At 38.9% G+C, this 22,404-nt stretch overlaps 1 protein-coding gene across 4 annotated transcripts in view; it reads right to left on the bottom strand.

Moving 5' to 3' along the window:
* OSBPL6 (oxysterol binding protein like 6) overlaps positions 1–22,404 on the bottom strand; it is a 118,450-nt gene that overhangs the window by 24,035 nt on the left and 72,011 nt on the right. For 3 of the 4 annotated variants that reach the window (XM_042949251.1, XM_042949254.1, XM_042949252.1), the window contains 3 exons: positions 14,491–14,656; positions 10,841–10,974; positions 1,241–1,348 (listed from right to left, as the gene is read on the bottom strand). In XM_042949251.1, coding sequence (XP_042805185.1) covers positions 1,241–1,348; positions 10,841–10,974; positions 14,491–14,656 — 408 coding nt within the window. Of the gene's footprint in view, positions 1–1,240; positions 1,349–10,840; positions 10,975–14,490; positions 14,657–20,255; positions 20,331–22,404 lie in introns of all 4 variants that reach the window. The other variant, XM_042949255.1, reaches the window with a different exon arrangement.

The raw sequence follows: 22,404 nt of genomic DNA, 5'->3' as shown, positions 1-22,404 counted from the left end.
AGCAGGCGAGTGAGCCTGAGTATCACCAGATATCATGTGATATCAGCATGAAGGTGAGTGGACATAGGGTGGGAAATTTAAGTCAAAAAGAAGTTGTCTTGGGGTGTCTGGGTGTCTCAGTTGGGTAAGCATCCAACTCTTGGTTTCAGTTCAGGTCACGATCTCTCAGTTCATGAGATCGAGTCCCATGTTGGGCTCTGTGCTGACAGCATGGAGCTGGCTTGGGATTCTCTCTGTATGTGTCTCTGCTCCTCCCCCCACTAACTCTCACTCTTTCTCTCTCCCTCTCAAAATACAAAAATAAACATTAAAAAAAGAGAAGCTGTCTTGGGATGGCATATCCCAAGCAATTAGATGATAGAATCCTGGCACCTATAGATGTTTAGTAAAATGTGCTTCTGTAAATATGACCTTCACATTAGTTAAAACCCTTACCCTGTTACATATATTACTGTATATAAGGCTCTAATATTACTGTTGAAAAGTATAAAGTCTCATGGTTATAAAATCATAATTTTATAAAGGGTTATAAGCAGAATTATATACTAAGTCTAGCCCAAATACTGAATGTTTTTCTATCCTTTTACTAATACCTCAAAAATTCTACTGAAAAATGGAATAATAATAGCACCCACCTCAGAGGTCATTGGGAGGGTCAAATGAAATAACACACGTTAAGTTGTTAGCACAATGCCTACCGCACAGTTAGCATTCATTCACTTGACCTCTGTTAGCAACTAATTATTAATTATAATCATCACTTTTAGTAACTGCAATAGCATCATTAGTATTATTTTAGCAAGGTTAGGTGATTTCTTTCCTAAGATAGGGCTTTCAAAATAAACCTTAAGAAAACTTGCATTTAGCACCCTCTCAGCTAAAAATGTTTTTTCCCCAACATTTCATGGGTCATTTGATGATAATGAACATTTCAAATGAAGACTGCGACAGACACAGGAAATTCACAAGCTGGAGTAGATATACAAACTAAATATTCAGTAGCATCAGATGAACATAGATATAAATAAAAAATAGACACTGATCACCAAGAAGAAATTATATTGAGCTTATGGACATCCCTCACTCTAAAGAACACTGGACTGTCAACAACACAAATACTTATGCAGAGAATCTTCTTAACATTGTAAGAACTGTAAAAAAGAACCCCCCACCCCCAAATATACAGTAGAATTAGATGCCATAAAATAAGTACTCGACATCTATTAAAAATGAGTCTTACCTCATCAGGGCTAGGAATAATATTTACACTGACAACCTGATCACAAATAATAGATTCTGAATGTATTCTGTTCAACCGACTTCTTAGTTCAGCATTCTGGTTGAGTGCCTTAAAATAACAAAAATTGCACATGTAATTTCAAGTTAATAAGCAAGCATAAAGCAGAACAAGCACACAAATACACATTAGACAACAAAGTCTAGGATGTTCTTAGCTATAATTTGTGGAGTCATCATAGGCCAGATCCTACTGTTAAGAAGGAAATGAATGGCTCAGAATTAAGGTATTCATTTTTTTTTTTTTTTTTGGTAAAATAATACTGCTGCTTAGTAGGTTAGTGGGTTAAAGAGTCCACAGATTTCATAACAAAAAAAAATGATTCATGGAATTATCTCCCCTTTGGAGTCAGGCCCATTACATCCAAACCCAATCTACCACCACATATATATTATATTTTACAGCCTGGGATAAAAACTATGGATTCTTTCCATTTTTTTTTTTTTTGTTCTAGTTTCTAAAGTTTGGAACTTGTCTCAGAGCCAGATAGTTATCCTAAAAATTATTTGGAAATGGAAGGAACAATGACCTGACTTTAATTTATAGAATTATATTTTATTCCAGTGAAAAAAATACTTGTATTTTCATTTCCTAGGAGCACATGCATATGACAGTATGGAAGAACTAACTCATGTACAGACCCAAAGGTGCCTTCATTGAGCAGTGTAGACCTTGACAAGCATAATAAAGAAGACATCACCGGAAGGAAACAAACTCCAAGTTATCAGCATCACACGACTTTCAACATACCCAGAGTCTGCATCAGTAAAACACTACCTGGCACAACAATTTAGTACGTGTGGCAGGAAGAGAATAGCTTTACATAAGCATGGTCTCCCTACAGGTACCCTGTGGACAAAGGTACTGTCATCACATCAATGCATGGGAACATGTTCTATATACATAAGACAGATGTAGCTAACTGGAATTACATCAAGGATCAGGGCATGGGAGAACAAAGCCCAGCGAAATGCTGGCCAGTTCCTTTGCTTCGCATTAAAATCAGCAATTAGAAGATGGAGGTGGATGCCTTACGAGCTGGAAGATAAATGTCAGACTTGTGAAGGCATCTTCCCCAGGGAACAGACTACTGCTTTCTTCATATGGAGTGTATGGATGTAGCAAACCAACACATATACAAACATAATATAATTCTAACTCTGTATCCATTAAAACAACCAGGATAAATTACAAAGTGGCTAAACTTGACTTGCATTGAGTGGTACACAGTCTCTGCCCATGGAGCATAGAACAGCCTTTCCTCTCTCCCTTCAACCTGACTTTGGCTTTTTGAGGAGAAAATTGTTCACTTACAGCTTTTGGCTTTTGTTTAAAGTCTTTATAACCAGCTTGTAAAATATGTGTAAAATATAACACACCTGGCCTGGTGGGCTGCCAAGTATTGATGGATTAAAGGTGGGTACAGATCTTACAATTGTTACGTTTACAGATGGAAGGAAATATGTGTCTCGTTCCTAAAACAGGGATGTGTTAGTTAGATAAAATGTGATCACTTTTATAGTAAATAAACTATGTACTTTAAAGGAAGAGTCCTAACATCTTTACATTCTGCAAAAGTGCTCAGGATCATTTTTCCTAGAGCAAGGTCTCTGACACTTGGTATTTGAAAACAAAATAAAAAAACAAACCTCATTACTTCTATCCTTTGTGACCACTTCACCTATGCTTATTTGTTCTTTCATTATATCTTTGCCCACAAGTATATCGAAAGTTGTCTTGTTTACTGAAATATTTGGAATCAGATATATTTTACTGTCTTGTAAGTAGGAAGGCTTGTGATGGGCTCTTTGATGGTTTTAACTGCAGAATCATAGTCTTGACCTGATGGTTTCAGACAAATCTCTGCAGAGGGTTTCTCCAAAGTGACGGTACCTTTTGTTGTTGCTGGACAACACAACAGCACAAAATTCAATGGCAGGGGAAAATAACGGTTTTCCTCAGAGGAGGAGTTTTCAATACAGGCTTGCCATTTATAATACAACTTGCACTATTGTTTGCTCTGGATATTTTGTTAAATTCTCACTTAAGCTCTTATCTCATCCAATGTTCATTAAATGTAATTCTGCCTACAGGTGTGTGTGAAGGCACGCAAGGTAACTTGTAGCCACAATATCCATAGGGGGTGACCTAAAAGTTCAAAAGGAAAGTTTTTATTAATAATACATATGCAGTGGTAGAAACCAGGTTGTTGTCATATAGCCCCGAAAGCATGAACATAAATACTCTTCCAACTCTGGCAGCCCCAGCGGCAGAAGGTGGAAGCAGGCAGACAGCTAGCTAAGCGTGAAACAGTCCATTTCTGCACATCTTCCCTGGGAAGCTCCTCCTTTTGCCTTGATCACACAGACTGTTTCTGAAGTTTGCTACAGCTGAGTGCCATGAGCTTTGGGGTGCAGTGCTCTCTGGCAGTGCTTAGGGCCACCCTGAAACTCAACTGTTTTCTCCGTAATGGTATCATGGAAATCTTGGGAACACTGAGGAATATAGGTATTTTCAGTGAAATGACACTATTAGTGATAACTACCATAGAAGAGCCCAGATGATGGCAGAAACAACGTTCAGAATGTACCCAAGGATCATGAACAGGGCAGAAGCAAGGAAAAAGGAGGTGGATCATCAGCTACTCATACCAGCCAATGAGCAAGAAAAGCTAAGGAGACTAGTTAGTGATAACATTGCTCTATCAGGGGCACGTGGGACCAAAGGCCCACCAGGGAGGAAGCACCCCAAGGCATAGGAACTGTCCTTGGATTCTTCACCAGGCAGGTTGTATGCTTATTCTCACCATTTGTTTTGGTTACTGAGCTTGGACTACACAAAAACTCTCTATAAAGTATTCTCATTTCCCCAGACCTCATGTCCTTCATACATTCAAGCTGAATATATCCAAAAAACACACCATTCCATCCTAATCTATAAAGGAAGTGACCATCTTGAAGTCCTGAGCCAGAACTGACGGAGTGTCCAAATCCCTACTGAGTTGACTATTAACTACCATTATCCACCCTGGCAGACAGTGGGTAAGAATTACCTTCGACTGGGTGAGACTCTGGCATATACATTTTACTGAACAGAACTGTGAGTTCTGGGAAGGAAACATGGAAGCCTGATGGCTGGAGAAGGATATGAAACATATGGCAAGATGGAATCATCAGGGACTTAAATCCTTTGGATAAAAGCAGAACTAGTTCAAAAGGAGTGAGAAAATCGGTACAGGAACTGTCAAAGCTAGAGCTATCAAGAACCAAATCCTGGGAATCTCTTTAAAATTACCTTGTGTTTTTAATTTTAGTACATGCTATTACAGTATATTTGGAAAATGCAAAAAGTAAAATATATATATATTTAAATTCATACCTTATTACCCAATCAACCAACTGTTGGTAGCTCGGTATATTTCTTTCCAGCTTTTTCCTATACATTTTCCACATTATTTAATGGTTGCATACTTTACGTCTGTGCCTGCCACTCATTCTTTGCATATAAACATTTATTTTATGTTGCAAACTCTTCACAAATATGACTTTAATGGTTGTGATCATTTTCTATTATTAGATACTTATGGTATTACTGATTTTTACTAGAATAAGTAATGCTGCCCTGAATGTTTATATGCATAATGGTTTTCTACATTCAGCATTACTTCCTCAGCCACAGGCCAAAGGGTCAAAGATAAAATCTTTTTAAGGCTTTAAGAAATATTACCAAATTATGTCCAAAATTACATCAATTTACATTTACTGGATAGCTAAAAAGAGATATAAACAATTCTATGAAGAGTATCTTCATGTACAAATTTTGCCAAGTCTCAGGGAACTCGAATTCAGGAATACTCTTGGAAGTTTTATCTCAATAAATACCCCAGAATATTTATTTTGTGTATGTGAAATGTTGTAGACAGGAAGGATGGTAAATACTACAATTGGGATTTTAATCATGTACTATGTGCCTTAAGCCAATTTTTTGCTTACCTGTCCATACGTACCATGTTTCACTGATTCTAAGATGCACATTTCCCCCTACATTTAACAACTCGGAAGCACTGTCAATTTAATTGACCGAAGTTTTTGTTTTTCTTTTTTAGTAATGCACATAATGATAGTGCATCTAACAATCTGTGGTATATTGACTTAATGAAATATGGTGATTCTAGCTGGAATACAAGGGTCATATTCTGCCACTCACATTTGAATGGACCCAACACCCACTACGTTTGACATAAGCTGTGCATAGATTCTGGGGCCAGAGATCAAACTAGTAACAGTGTCAAAGTGTAATGTATTAAGGATAGACTCAAGTGAAGTCAAATATTTTATTATTATAGTAAACCTGGGGTACTGAAGTTACTTTAGTCTTATATACTATTTGATTTTGTTGTTTAGGATACTACATTAAATAGAACGATAGTGAAATTATAGCTGTGTGAAATAAAGTCATTTATAAAGGGAGAGAGACCATATACAATGCCCTGTCCTACAGGTTCAAATCCAACATCTGTGCTGCTTCTCAGGTGTAAAAGTTACTTTTAAAGTTTCATGGAGGTAAAATAACAGAATTATGTATGCCTTTGTGTACTCATAGATCAGGGAAGAAATACCACTTTGGAAGAGGAATTCATTATACTGTTCAGCCTTGAAAATTATTACATGCCTAAGGCAGGTAACAATTTATGCTGAGCAGGTAGTAAAGAACTTAATTTCATGTATTTTATATGCTATGTGCCTTCTAAAAAGATGATGGAATTTGCCAGGTTGATATACTTAAAAACTTTATTGAAAAGCAGCATTTTGAAATTTTTACATATATCACACAGGACTTATGACAAATAAAAAATACACTTTAAAAATGTTAGACTATTTAAGAAGTTATTTAAACAGTCTCTCTCTCCCTCCCTCCCTATGGAGAGACTTAACTGGTCATAAAAAAATATCTAGGGGTTTAACTGATGACACTTGAATATGGATCAAAGCTGTCTTCAGGTCATCTAAAATCACACTATAATGTGAAGTTATGCTAACATAAGGACATACTCAGAACACTCGTCTCAATGTATGCTACTTAGTATCTTGTTCAATTCTGAGTGCCATGTTAAAAGAGGGGCAGTAAAAACAGAGTTGGTCAACCAGGATGGCCCCATCAGTTCACTGTTCCCCCCCATCTTCATCCTCTGCTTTCTTCCCTTCATGACATGAACAAGCTGCCACAACTACCAAAGTTCAAGGATGACTTTCAATCCATATATTGTTTACTGCTAAATCAGATTCTTAAACGCCTTTACCTCTGATCTCAATGGTCGACACCATCTAAATTCTTTGGTTGCTTCCCCTGAGTCTCCATCAGAGGATCCTCTTTTTTTTTTTTTTTTTTTTAATGTCCTTTAACTATTAATGTTCTATATGGCAGCACCACTGACCCTCTTTTGTTCTGATTTATCAGTATCTGCAACTTCACCGATGTACCAGGGTATCCACACCCTTCTTTCTAGACCAGATCTTTCTCCTGAGCTCTATATCTATATATCTGATTGTCTGATGGATGGCCCACAGACACCTCAGTCTCCACAAAACTCACTATTTATGCCTGAAAAATCAGTTTCTCTTGTATTCTCAATCTCAGGGAAAAGAACTGTCACTACTCTGTTACACAAGAAATCTTGATTCTGTCTCCTTGTCTCTCTCTAATATGCAGCTGATAACCAGCCATGCTGATTCTACCCCCTTCCCCCTCCCCCCCCCCCCCCCGGCTTTGAAACTCATCCCCTCCTTCTACCAACCTGGTACTTCAAATACCTTAAGACTGTCCAACTGGCTTTGCCCTAATTCCATCCATCCTCCATACTGTACCAGAGTAATCTCTCTAATATACAGATATACACACTATTATTTTCAATTTCTGGCATTATCACTCACTAGTTAAAATTCTTTAAGGCCTCCCTAGCAGTGATGAGATAAATCTAAATTCCTCTGTGTGGTCCTCGATGAGCTGGTTCCCACCCACTTACTTAGCTATTTCTAGATTAATTCGTCCTTGTGCAACCCATCCTTCAGGCACTATGAATTAACTCCCATTCTGCAGATACCTCTCTCCACTGGTCTAGCCATGGATAGTGATTCCCTAGAAAGGAGTGAACTGTCAGTAAGCTAAAATGCCTAAGCAAAAGCTGTGGTTGGTTCCAAAAGACAGTCCATCCAGCCTTAGGGGAGATGAGTACAGATGGCCAGTGAGGGTACAGCTGGCCCAATGGGAGAGTATGGACAGACACAAGAATGTGAACGCAGTCAAAATGCTATGATGGCACACAACTGGAAACACTGAATTCTCTAGAGAATAGGGTATAACAAACTATCTTTATAGTACCAGATTATTTTTACATTTTGTGAGGATAAAATTGAGTGTTCTGGTTAAAAAAATGTATACATAAAATATATATAAAATAAATAAATAAATATATAACAGCCCCCACCCCCCCCCAAAAAAACCCACAACAAAAACTCCACAACAACCCAACAAAAATCTTTTAACTTTAAGTTTACAGGCAAGTAAATTATGTTTTGATAAGAGAAGGAAATATAAAATTGATGTAACTCTGCTTTACTTTGCTTTTATCATGTTAGCATCAGGTCTTTCCTTGTGAACTGTTGCTGTCTATTTAGGTCCCATTCAAGGCTCAGTTCCTTCTGATCTGTGGCTCTGCTTAGAAGTCAGGGATCTCCCATTCTTCTGAACAACCAGAGCTCTGGAAATCTGCACCACCCATATGCTGCTCTGAAAGGACTATCACATGGTCCATTTAACTGTTTCCTTAGTAAATACTGCTTATCTCACTAACCAGATCATAAGCTTCCTGGGAACATAGCCAGGGCTACTTTCATCTTGGTGTTCCATACCTTGCACTATACCTAATATACAATCAATTAAATGAAATATAACAAATAAATGAATGAACAAATGAATCACTTTAGAAATTTCTCTTTATCATCATTTCTAACTTCATCTGATGCCCCAAAACATATCTCTATTTCTCATTCTCTGGTTTGCCAACAAAAAAAGCAAGCAAGCAAGAAACAAATATATTTTGAAACAATCAACAAAACTAAAAGGCAAAGACAACCTATGGAATGGGAGAAGATAATTGCAAATGACATATCTGATAAAGGGTTAGTATCCGAAACACATAAAGAACTGATACACCTAACTCAGCACCCAAAAAACAAACAATCCAATTAAAAATGGGCAGAAGACGTGAATAGACATTTCTCCAAAGAAGACATACAGACAGCCAACAGACACATGAAAAGATGCTTTAACATCACTTATTATCAAGGAAATGCAAATAAAAACTACAATGAGATATCATCTTACACCCATCAGAGTGGCTAAAATAAAAACACAAGGAACAACAAACAGGTGTTGGTGAGGATGTGGTGAAACAGGATGTCTCTTACACTGTTGGTGGGAATGCAAACTGGTGCAGCCACTGTGGAAAAGAGTATGGAGGTTCCTCAAAAAGTTAAACATAGAACTACCTTACGACCCAGCAGTCATATACTGGGTATTTACCCAAAGAATACAAGAACACTAACTCAAAGGAATACATGCACACCTGTGTTTATAGCAGCATTATTTACAACAGCCAAGATATGGAAGCAACGCAAGTGTCCATCAACTGATGGACAAAAAGATGTGGCATACACACACACACACACACACACACACACACAAATGGAATATTATTCAGCCATAAAAAGAATGAAATCTTGGCATTTACAACAACATGAATGGAACTACAGAGTATAATGTTACACGAAATAAGTCAGTCAGAGAAAGACAAATACCATACAATTTCACTCATATGTGGGATTTAAGAAACTAAACAAACAAGGAAGAAACTAAGAGAGAGAGAGAGAGAGACAAACTAAGGAACAGACTCTTAACTATAGAGAACAAACTGTTGGTTACCAGAGGGGTGATGAATAGGGCAGGGGGGTGGAAGTGTGAAATAGGTGATGGGGATTAAGCAGTGCACTTGTGGTGAGCACCAGGTAATTACAATTAAAAATTTTAAAAAAATGTGCAAAGAAAAAAAAAATACGTTTTCTTGTTTTTCTTAGCATAAGCTTGTACCACTAAGCCTCTATCGTTTAATACATCTAAAGGAAACATTGCAACATTTAGGGGGATAAAAGTATATTTTACATGTTTACAGGATGACATTTGTACATTTACCTAACCATTAGCTTGATCTTTCTGATACGTAATACTTTAAAATAATGATTCAGAAGATCAATTAACACAGACCGAGGATTCAACACATACATGACATAAGGAGCCCGAGGCAAACCATTAAAATATGCTTATGAAGAAACCCCTTCGCAGACTGGCACAACAGTTGCTGCTTTGAATGCTTGAATGCTCATGCTCCTGAGTCCCCCAGTTTTGCACGGGAAGCAGAATATGCACCTCAACTGACAGTGTTTTACGGGTAACAAAAGTGTGGCCCAGGTAACAATACACAGTAGCATGAAACTTAACACTGAAAGTTAGCTGACGGTTCAGGTACATAAAACATGGTGAGACAGTTCAAGTCTACTTTCAGGGACGGAGGGAAACTATTCAAGCGGGAGCTGATCCACATGGAAAACCACTTACCCAGGATTTGCTTGCTCCTTCACTCTGATCCAAGGCACCAGGAAGTGAACAATATTTTATATAAACACTGAGTTCTCACACAAAAATCACATAACAACATTGAGATCTCAAAGGACGTTTTAAAAGTGCAGTTATAGACTGAATGAAGAAATTATTTCAGAGGAATTGCTCAGTGTAAAAAAGCATTACATATAGTTTTAAAGGATTTTTATCAGAAATATCAACTTTGATATATATAAGGATTTGATTAGTATTAATCAATATAATATATATTGAATAATATATAATGAATATATTAAATAATATATTTTATAATGCACAATATGTCTTGAAATATATGAGTCTAGCTTCAGGGAGTGTAAGTTAGATAGGAAGAAAAGCCTAAAAGTATAAATCAGAAAAGAAAACAAAAGGTAATAATAATCAGTAATTTTCAACAGATTAAGATGCAGTGTAAGTGAGAAAAAATAGTAAGTGTGGAAGATTTAGTAGATTCTGTTCTATTGAACACTGGATGGAATATATTCTAGAACATACTTTAAAAAGAGTAAGCCAAGTATAAATGCATGATTCTTCTTTTAAAACCAGGGACTGCCTTATCAATGACCACTGAGAAGCATCAAAAAGTATTCAATCAGCTGAAATAGCAATTATATGTTTACAAGCAAGTTTGGTTGATTTTTGCTCTTACCTTGACTTTTTTTGCAAGAAAAGTTTAATTTAAGCTTTAATTTAAAAATTTAATCAGGCAACTGCAACATCTTAGGGGATTTTCGATTGAACATGCCATCCATGATGGACCACCTCCACCCTTATCCTTGCCTTACAGGGTGGGGAATGTGTCAAGACAGTGAAACAAACACCCTCGTTTACCTGAGACAGTGACTGCCGGAGCCGTGCCACTTGCGTGCTGTGGCCTTTATTATGATCCTGTTCCGAAACTATTTGCTTAAGCTTCTCCTTCTCTATAGCTATGCTATTAAATGCAGACTTCAAAAGAGAATGCACTGGGTGGGGGAAAAAGTGAGAAACAAAGGTCAAGTGCATCCAGAAAGGATATACAAAATGATACATTTCTTAGCACTTTAACTCATGTGTAGACATTGTCTGGAAAGATGACATTACAGTCTAATACAAGTTAGCCTTACAATGGAATCTTTCAAAATATTGATACACAAAACAAATACAGTAATGGTAATTAATCAGGGTGGAAATTCTAGCATTTCCTACCAGAAAAGACTTAGAAACAGGATACAAAATAAATTGATATTAATTCTTAAATATCGATATTTAAAAAATTATTCTATAATTCCTACGAAGAAAAAGGAGTAAGTTTTACTCTGCACTGGCTGATAAGAATATTAACAGTTCTGTGTACAATGAATTCTCATGCAAATCATTTAGAACTATCCAGTAATTATTTCTGAAAGCAGGTACTCAAAAAGAACATTTTATAAATCCTGCCAAAATAAAACAGGCTGATTTAGAAGTCCTGACTAGTTCTCTTCGAGGCAGGAAATGATTTGGACTTGAAAATAATACTTAAATTACTCTCTCAGCCAGGAATACCTTGATGAGAAGTGCTTTCAAAGAGTAAAACTTCCAGTTTTAAAACAAATAAGTTCTGGAAATATACCAGTTTGGTGATATTTGATAATATTGTATCCATACCTCAAAGTTAAGAGAGTAGATCTTAAATGTTTTCCCACTAAAAAGGAATGGTAATTATGTGACATGATGGAGGTGTTAGCTGATGCTACAGTGGTAATCATTTTGTAATATACAAGTGTTTCAAATCAATAGGTATACCTTAAACTTATGAACTATTATATGTCAAACATATCAGTACAGCTACCAAAAAAACACCCAAAATAAATGTAATAATAAAAACAACTCCTCCCCCCCCCCATTTCTGTACATCTAATAACCTACATTTGTAAAATCTGAGGCTGTCGTTAATTCTGAAATACAAGAAGGCTGAATTTCCGACTCCTATCTTTAGAATAGCAGTTTCTATAATATGCAGTCTTCTAAAATAGGAATTTCCTTGTTTAAGAATGGTTGTTTTTAAAAGAAGTGGAAATTCTTAGCAAAAAACACTGGCCTGAATTAAGAGGGAAAAACAGTGGGATCACAAGGGACTCAGAATCTATTGATTTATGTGCCATATTGTAGTCATCATCAATTTAAAGTTACTAACTTGATAGCTGGCATACATTAACCCCACTGGCAGTTCTATAAGCAGACTCTCATACACTTCAAAATCCATAATTCTTTCTAAAGAGTTCAACCAGTAGTCATAGAAAAGCCCTTTTTTCTAGCATAGTTAGAAAAAAATATGTTGTTTCAACAGGGGCTTTAAAATCCTGTTGAAACTTGGATTTCCTGAAAACCTCAGGACTGCAACTGAATACACAAAACTTTCCTGGGGCTATCTTCAAATTTATTCATCTCCTTTTAGAGGCTGTGCTATACACACTTAATTCACACATTTGTTGTCTCATTCTACCTGCTCCTACAACCACCTCCTGCCCCTGCTGTTAGAAGTAAAAGGTACTGGCTTTACTGGCCATAATCCTATGCTGTTACATACAGAAAATAACATTGACATAATTAGCATCTGCTTCAGAAGTGTAATAAAAACGTACTAGCAAATAGGGCACCTATGTGGCTCAGTTGGTTAAGCATCCAACTCAGTTTTGGCTCAGGTCATAATCTTGAGGCTCATGAGTTCAAGCCCTGCCTTGGGGTCCACGTTTACAGTGTGGAGCCTGCTTGGGATTCTCTCTTTCTCTCCCTCTTTCTCTGCCCCTCCCCTACTCAACTGTCTCTCTCAAAATAAATAAACTTAAAAAAAAATAGCAGGAGTAAAATAGCAGGTGAAAGAGAGTTGGCCTTACAGAAGTGCAACTGGGAAATCTACAGAAAAAAAGCGGAGAGATGATTTAGCTTAACTGTTTCCGGATTACAGAACTGAAGAAATATCTCATAGTACATCTTTGCTGATAGTTTCACAGTATAAAATTTTGTGGACTTCAACATTCCTAGAGATGCCCTCAGTGCATGCCCCTTCTTTTCCTGAGCTACCAGGCTCTTGGGCATTATTGGGCCCTTGAGATGTTCTATTTAGCACACATTTTCAAAATATTTTAGCACCTATTACCAATAGCCCCAGGGTAAATAAATGTCATTAATTTACAGTAAGATGTTAGTGACTGAAAACAACAAAATGTATATCTTTCTCTAAGAGATTATGCATTTTATTTTTTTTAAGTTTTATTTATTTATTTTGAGAGAGAGAGAGAGCATAGGCAGGAGAGGCAGAGAGAGAGAGAGAGCGAGAGGGGGGGTATAGAGAATGAATCCCAAGAAGGCTCTAGACCATCAGTGCAGAGCCTGACATGGGGCTTGAACCCATGATCTGTGAGATCTGACCTGAGTTGCAACCCGGAGTCAGATGCTTAACCGACTGAGCCACCCAGGAACCCTGAGATTATGCATTTTAAAAGACAACGCCTGGGAAGGGACTATCTTAGATCAAAAAACGAATTTCAGTGACTGAAACTTAAATACTGTAGCAAAAGCGAGGGTGGTAATTTGGAACCCAGGCTCTTGGTAAACACAGATAGGACTGCTCAATCCACCTACAAGCTACTGCCCTGACTCTTATTTATTACACCCTGCTCTCTATGGCTGATGGCAATAACTGAACCTATGCAATGCACCTTATTGAAAATTTAATATTAAAAAAAGTGACTCTAAGGTGGGGTCAGCTTCCCCTCCCCTCCAATCTGAACTGGCCTGTGAGGCTCTGAGCAGTAGAGTGCAGTGGAAGTGACTGTCCCAATCCCAGAGTTGGCCTTGAACAGGACTGGTAGCTTCTATCCCCGTCTATTCTATCCCCTTGGAGTCCTGAGCCGCCATGGAGAGAAAGAGGGACACAGTTATGTGCAACCTTGCAACCACCCCTCCAACATGCCAGGAACACAGGGGAAGCCACCTGGGATCTTTTCAGCCCAATCCAGACTCCAGCCAAATACCACTGAGCCCAGGCAATGCCATATGGCACAAAAGAACTGCCTACCCGAGCCCTGCCTGAACTATAGACCGTAAGGTACAATCCATGAGCGTTATTTAATAAAGGAAAAGAAAGATTCCAACAGAGCTCCTTGCCAAGTGAGGATAACCCACAAGTAGGTATGAAATGATAACTAAAAGACACCGAAAAAAGATGCTGAGTAGTAGTGTCCTGGTGGCCTACCTAGAAAAACTTTCTGTCTTTCCTCCTTTTTGTCCCCACTCATGACACTTTTCTTTGTTCAGTCAAAACTGTAAACCTATGATGCATGTACTCCCAAGAGGCAGGCATGATGCCCCACTGCATTCTTTATATAGAACTCCAATCAGTATATGCACTATTTAATCTTTCTACCATGACCACCTAGGCAAGGATGAGAGAGTAAATGGTAATCTCTCACCAAAGAAGAGAGCTTCTATAAAGGGCATGTTATGTTTGTTGTTACCTTTCTGTGCAATTAGACAAAATTCTTCTTGAAGCTTTGTATAATCCGTTGAGCTTTCCAGAGGGTCTGTGAGGTGACTAGGGGGAGTCTGAAACTCGATATCTGCACACAGGTTGGGGTTGGAGGAATGCAAGCGAACTGGCGACATGGTAGCACTGAAAGGGACCTGAGAGGGCAAGACACCAGTTAGAAAAGAGCAACCGTACATGTTCCACATTCTCTTACACAGGAAAGATCTCTTCCCTTCTTCAAAATACTAGATGCCTCTCCAACGATACACGCAGAGACACTCAGGACTCATTTAATTTGCAGGTGGCTGCGGTGGGAAAGAGCCTCACTCCCCATGGTTGAGGTGGTACTGCCCGTGGACTCACTGGCCTCTCCCCGTTACAGGGACAGACGGCTACAGAATGACAGGAAGGACAGGCATCGATACAGTTGTGTCTAAAAAATTGCTGGCAGGAAACAGTAGCCTGAACTCTCTTACAAAGTCTGGGTACTCGTGACTCACTTGTTTTTTTTATGCTCACTTTATGCTCACTTGTTTCTGGGCCCAGAACAGGAGCTTACGGAACAGGTAAAAATTCAAGAGGCACCTAGATAGAAAGATTTACTTGCTCCGTGGCCATCAGACGAAACATAAATAAGTTTAATAGTAAATACAATAATGGCTTAAAGGGACGCAAATAAATTTGAAATTGATTTATTAAAATATATTTGTAAGTAAAATATATATTATATATAAAATATATTTGTAAGTGAAATTGATTTATTACAAATATATTTGTAAGTGAAATAAATTACTGTAGTTTCCCTTTGTCACATACAACACTGTTACACGTATGAATGTGGCTTACGAACTGGCCAATATTGAAAAACATTAAGTAAAAAAAGTCATATTACTATAGATTTTCCCAAATGGCTAGAGGTACTTTCTTGCTCATGCTGGATCTGGGCTAGCCTTCTGATGCGTGGGGGCAAAGCACCTTTCCCTCTCCTTCTGGAAGGTTATACCTGACTATTACAAATGCTATAGGCCAAACATTCTTAGAAAATGAGAATACCAATTCCTACCGTAAATCAGATCACCAGTAATCTCCCCTAATTCTTACTGCACAGATGTTCATTCAGATGTCTTCAAGAATCATTCTTTAGACTCCTCCAAGAGCTGAATTTCAAACAAATTAAGGGGTAGTTCACACCTTCTAGCTAACAGGAAATATGCTTGTCTGATGTATATGTATATCAGAGCCACTTCCTTTTTTTCACATTTTGATTTAGCTTTAAAGTTCTTGACAGAAAATGAGAGACAGTGGGGGAAAGGGAGGGAGGGAGGGAGGGAGGGAGAGATGGAGAGCGTGAGACAGAAAAAAGGAGAAGAGAGGACGGGAAAAGGAGCATGTGCATGTGTACTGAGGATACAGAGGATAGATGGAAGACAAGGAGCAAACCAAAAAACCTAGGCTGAACGGCAGTCTGTGGCCCTGTGTGAGGGCAGCTGGGACTGGAGGGGGTCCTTTGCATGTAGCTTTGCCATGGCAGTGGCAAGGAGTTGTTATCTCAAAGGATATCCAAAACTTACTGGGGAAGGAAGTGGGCATGAAGCTTTCTCCCTAAACTCAGCTAAGCTAAGCACATTCATATATAATATCCAAAGCATCTGGTACCTGGAATTACCAAGTAGCTCTACTTTATCCTTCATGGGGACCTTGGCTACACTGGGTTGGGACACATCTACAACTGGTTTATCTCGGCAGGATCAGAATTCCTGGTTATTCCAGAGAAGAGACATAAAAGTGGCAGAGAAGCCATTTGAGAAAATAGAATCCTTGGGTTCCATAATGTGCTAGAAACCTGTGCAGGCAACTCTGTGATAATGACTGAGGTCTTTTGGGGATGTCTCTACAGGATGTAGAAGAATATTCAAAGATAGATGAAGGGCATTTCTGACCTTAACTGTGAGGATGCTAAATCCAGAAAGAGCAGTAAGCCCATAGCCCTCTGGGAGGGACACAGAGAATCCATGGGAAGGCTGGTGGAGATCAGGAAGTCATGGGGAGAAACTGTGACTTGAGCAAATGGGTAGACCGGGGAGTGTTCAGATTTAAGGAGATGGTTTCCGGACACAAAGATCTAGAAGAGCACTTAAGAAAAAGAAATGGTGGTGTTTGGTGATGGGGAATGAAACGCATTGAGGATCATGGAAAAGGGTTCTGTTTGCATCCAGGTGCCCTCAACACTCCAAGGACTGGCATGAAATAGGAGGGGAGGCAGGGAGGCCAGTGGAGGCCACAATGCAATAAAGGCCCAGACATTCTAGTGAGGGCTCAGACTTGTCCCTGAGATAATGTCCTGTCTATTAAAAGTTGGAATAAGATGCTGAGAAGAAAAACACATTACACATTTATTTTCTTGAACATAATGGAAGTTTAAATTGGTAATTTAAGCCGTCAAAATGAAACAAACAAAAACACCTAAAAAGCAAACAGTAAAAATGATCTTGTATATAGCCCCCAGGGAAAAGCACTCAGAATGCTCCATTCCAACTGCAATCAGACAGTTCCCTGGGAAACTGAACCTAATTTTTATATACTTCTGGCTGAAAATGTTTATATTGGTACTCTTTTTGTTAAAAGAAGTATACGGAATGGACATTTTAACTGAAGCATTCATGATGTGAAATTGAGAATACAAATGGAGATGCATTAATCTAACTCTAACTGAATGCCTCTTCAGCCCCTTCAGTTTTGTGTTCATCAATTTGAGTATTATGGGATTCAGAAACTGAAGTGGTAGCTAGGTCTTCTGTCAGTGATGGCTGGGATGGGAGCTGTCGACAGGTCTCATGGTTTGTGCCCCAGAATCCTCAGTGCTGGCTGCAGACTTTACACCCTGCTCAGGAAAGAAGTCCAAGCCTTCCCTGAGATCCTGTGCTGGGGAAGAAGCCAAATCCTGGAACATTCTGGTACCAGCTAACTGCAGTTTGGAATGGGGGTGTTAGGAGGTACTTTGAACACCTGTCTGTAAAGAAGTTAAAAGAGAAATGACCGATAGCAGAACGACAGCAATGGTAAACATGACTGAGGAAAGGAAGACACAGTCTAAGATCCTAAGCATATACAACTGATGAAGCAAATGTGGAAAGTGTCCTGCTGTCCTTCCTCTGCCTCATGCGTACAGGGAGCCTCGGGTGGAGAACTGATCGCATTGGGGGCCCTCGGTGTTCTTCTGAGGGGAGGGGCCAGTGTGTCTCTTTTCCCAAACTCCTGTTCTGTTGGGTCTGGCTGATGTGATAAGTGAACCATTTCAAGTTCCAGTGTTAGGAACCAACAAGAATACATCTCTGAAACATCTCCTTTGGGTATACTTTTCTTTGGGAGCAATCTCAGCGGCCCCACACACTTGAATGGGTCTCCTTCTCTCTGAGGGAGAGTAAGTAGCTAGGGGTCATTTGGAAGAATTCTAGGTAAAATAGGACACGCTCAAAATGTATAGGATGAGTTAGTGCTGGGAAGAGGGAAGACAGGGAATTCAGAGGAACATTGACTAAGAGTCACCAGCATCAGATCACTTGAGATATAAATGAGGGGGCCAAGGGAGCAAGCTGAAGGTTCCGCTAGATGGTGTTATACTTTGCTATGGAGTCAAAGCTATAAATCCTACAAGGTTTAGAGTAACTATTTCCTCCCTTTATTTCTGAATAATTACTAAATGTCGCCAGCTTTTGTCATTTGATGCTTGGAATTATTGGAAGTTATTCTTAACTTCTGTGGTCACTGCTACCCTGAGAGGTGGGCGTTAATACTCTCCGCTTTTAAAAGCTTTTTCTTTTCTGTTTCCCATTCTATTCAAATAGGTTCTAATCCCAGTTTTCTTATACTCACTATATATATGTATATATATATATAGTGAGTATAAGAAAGCTGGGATGGATATATATATATATATATATATATATATATATATATATATATATATATATATCTGCAGTTAAAAAGATGAACACAGTAGAAACACAATCACTTCCCTGCATGCTTTCTTGAAGGACATTATTTAAGGAACCACAGGTATTTTCACAAGAGGACTGACCTTTCCTTTCCATACTGAGGTACTGTTCTCTCTCTGATAATCATCTGGATTTCTGAATTTTATAAATGAAAGATTAAGAACTATTTACCTAATTTTACATTTTTCTATTGTAGTAATCTGTTATGGTGTCACATATTATGCATACATGCATAAGATATAGATTAATCATATATCAGTTTCACTGATTTGTTTAAATGTTCACAAAACTGAGTTTAAGAATCAATTCCCTGATAAACTCCAAGCCACTGGTTCATTTCTTTTTTTTTTTTTTTTTTTTTAATTTTTTTTAACGTTTATTTATTTTTGAGACAGAGAGAGACAGAGCATGAACGGGGGAGGGGCAGAGAGAGAGGGAGACACAGAATCGGAAGCAGGCTCCAGGCTCTGAGCCATCAGCCCAGAGCCCAACGCGGGGCTCGAACTCACGGACCGTGAGACCGTGACCTGAGCTGAAGTCGGACGCTTAACCGACTGAGCCACCCAGGCGCCCCGCCACTGGTTCATTTCATAATCAAAAGCAATTCTATCTCTCAAAAGATCCAGCTAAGCACCCAGATATAAGGCAGGAGTCAGTTATTAATCAAAAATAGAAAACCAACAATCCTTGCATGACTATCCAGTCTCTTACAATGCAACCAAAACCTTTTCATGTTTTTCAGCAATTCTAGCCTTCAAGTATATTCCACCATCAGCAAGGGCAAGACTATTGTTAATTCAGAAAATATTACCTAATAGCCAGAAAAACCTAACATCCATGATTGCTATGAACTCAGTATTCTGTATTTTAAAAAGTTGACAGGATGTCAGGAGTAAGCAAATATTATGATATGCTTTTATCCAGCAAAGGGTTCTTGTATTTACATAGTCTATTTTCTATTCAGAATGCACCATTCACTATTCTAAACAGCTTCTACTCAATTTAAAATTTTGGTTATTTGCCTTATCTGTTTCAATACTTACTCTATCCTCCTAATACCCATCGTATTTTCTCTTAAAACCAAAACAAACCAACCTGTCTCTATATATGTATATTAAGCACTATTTAACTTTGTAGTTTTCTCCTTTCCACACTGTATTTTCTGATTTTCAGCTCAATAATCTTTCCAGAAAACAATTTTCCCTCGCTAGGTGTAATTTGGGTAGCCATTTAGAAATGACATCAAAATTCACCTTTTCTTACCCTCTCTTTTCTTTATTCTCACATCCTTTTCAAATAGTCACAATGCTACAAAAAAAAGCACAATTTATGTCTGTAGTAACATGACTTTTCTTAGAAAAACAGAAATCAGTTAGCAGGGGTTCTGATATCAGTATGACCAAGAAATAAAAAATAAATAAAAAACATAAATAAATACATAGATAGATAACAATATCATTTTAGGAAATTCCGTATCAGTAACAGGTTACTCAGTTTTGCAACCTTGAATTTACATGGTTTCTTACACGGACAGTTGAAGAACTGGATCAGGGAGTAGTTTTCCATCGCAAACACGAATACCCATGTGCGACACCTGCCATGCAGAGACAGCCAGAGAGCATGCAAAAGCTAGGCCAGCACGGGAGTGGGTTACAGTTGATGCCGCTACACAGAAGGGGCACCACTGGGACAGGGAAGGTGACGCTTGGACAGTTTCTCATTCTTATTAAATGTCCACTTGAGATTGAAATCCACTCACTGTTGTAGCCACTGCTGCCGCTAGCCTCTGCCGGCGCCGAGTGGTGCTGAACTGGCCCTTCGCAGATGGCCCTTCCTGACAGTGAATGAGAGAAGAGGAGGGAGGAGAGGCCGCGGTGGGGGGGGGGGGGGGGGGGAGGAGGACACGGGGAGTGGGGAGGGGAAGACACAGTGGCGGACGGTGGGGGGGAGGAGAGGACAGGATACAGGAGGGTGAGAGATAATCGGACAAGGGAAAGGGAGAGTTTTTAAGTGGAGTTGACTTGTCCTAAATCGTAGCCCTGACAAGTGCTCGAAGGGGCATTCATAATGCTGTGAGAAAAGTTTTTTGGCTTTTTTTTACATTTATTCATTTTTGAGAGACAGAGAGAGACAGAGCGCAAGTGGAGGAGGGGCAGAGAGAGAGAGGGAGACAGAATCTGAAGCAGGCTCCAGGCACCAAGCTAGAGCCTGACGCGGGGCTCGAACTCACAAACCGCGAGATCATGACCTGAGCCGAAGTTGGACGCTCAACCGACTGAGCCACCCAGGCTCCCCAAAGTTCGTTGTTTTCATTGCAGAACCCCTAAACGTTTAAGTCTAGTTGCTGAATATAACCCCACCCCAAAGGGATATGGGAAATTATGAAGTGATGAACAGCTTGTGATTTTAAGGTAAAATAAATGCGCATATTGTTTTACCCATGCAACGTCACGTTGTATGAAATCAACGGCATTTCCAATCAATGGAAGCAAAGATGAACCTAAGTTCAGGAAAAATGATTAAATAAATAATGTGCAAAGGCCAAAACCAACAAGTTGTAATGGGAGTCTCCCGTCAGCCAGGCAGAATTTTTTTTTGTTCCTTGCTGGGAGGAAAAGTACACAAGCAAGGGTACCAGGAATCTTCAGCTTCCCATTTATTCCCCTACTAGAAAGCTCACTGGGATTCAACATTAGGAATGGTGTTGGGATTTTCAGGTTGGAGAATTTTTCAAGGAAGAAGCCAGTCCCCACAGCATAGAGAAAAAACAAACAAACAACACAACATAACACAACAACACTCAATGTCCTCAGTGTGTTGGCACAGTGCTTACAAAAATCAACTATGGAAACCTGAAAGCGTGGGTTTCATTTAGTGATGTGCATCTATGCATGAACTAGTAGAAGAATACGGGAGCTTTCTTTTCTGTCTCTTTTTGGTGGCCAGGATTATGGGAGAATGATATTTCCTTCTAACCACTCAAGTCTGCATCCATCTGACAGACCGTCACTCTTCGTGATTGTGAGCGGTAATTTCAATTCCAGTGACCCGAGAGGGACTTAATACCACCTAACAGTGCAGATTAAGGAAAAGCAGTATGACTGCTTAAGCCTTTTTGGAACAACAGAAAAATATTTTAAATTTTTATCTCTCTAATCCTCTTCGAAGTTTCCACGTGACATTCCCATTTCTCTTCCACGTTCATAAATCTTCTGCATGCATTACGTGTATGTTTATTGGATACACATATGCCTGTATAATGTGCTTTCCACAAAAAGGTTTCTATACAGAACCCCTTCATCTTTCATGTAGTAAGTAAAAGGAGGAAGAACTCATTTTTACCCTTCAGTATAATTTGAGCACCTGTGAGATCTAGGACAGCTACACATGAATGACAACAGATCCTTTATCTGCTACTCTCCATGCTTCCTGCTAGTCCTCATTCTCTCCAACAACTAGGGATCTGGTATTAATTTGTGCGATTAGTCATGCAGGAAACCCAGCAGCTCTCGGGTTTGTGGCAACCCTTCACAAACCAGTCCCTTCTCGCCATCCTCTACCTCATTGAAAACAGCCAAACTGTTACAGTGTGATGGTTATAATGAGATTTTTATTAGAACCCAAAACCTGAAGTTTGGGAGAAGTCCTTTTTCTAAAAGGTAATCTCCACAGAGCCTTCCAGAAAAAATGCCTTCGATGAATCACATGAAGGATTTCTGAGGCTAGCTTCTCAACAGCTTCTAGTAGAAATACAGCCATACAGATCCAACATTTAACCTTCATATTCAAATCAATAGCACAACCTAACCTATGTGAAGAATAAGATCCCGAACATACAGTATAACATGTTCTTCACTGTTACTTTCCCGAGGTCAGTTTTCTAAATGACCTATCTTATAATCATTTCA

Source organism: Panthera leo, chromosome C1 (assembly GCF_018350215.1).
Source record: "Panthera leo isolate Ple1 chromosome C1, P.leo_Ple1_pat1.1, whole genome shotgun sequence".
Taxonomy (NCBI): domain Eukaryota; kingdom Metazoa; phylum Chordata; class Mammalia; order Carnivora; family Felidae; genus Panthera; species Panthera leo.
This window is presented reverse-complemented; position numbering and strand designations above follow the sequence as displayed.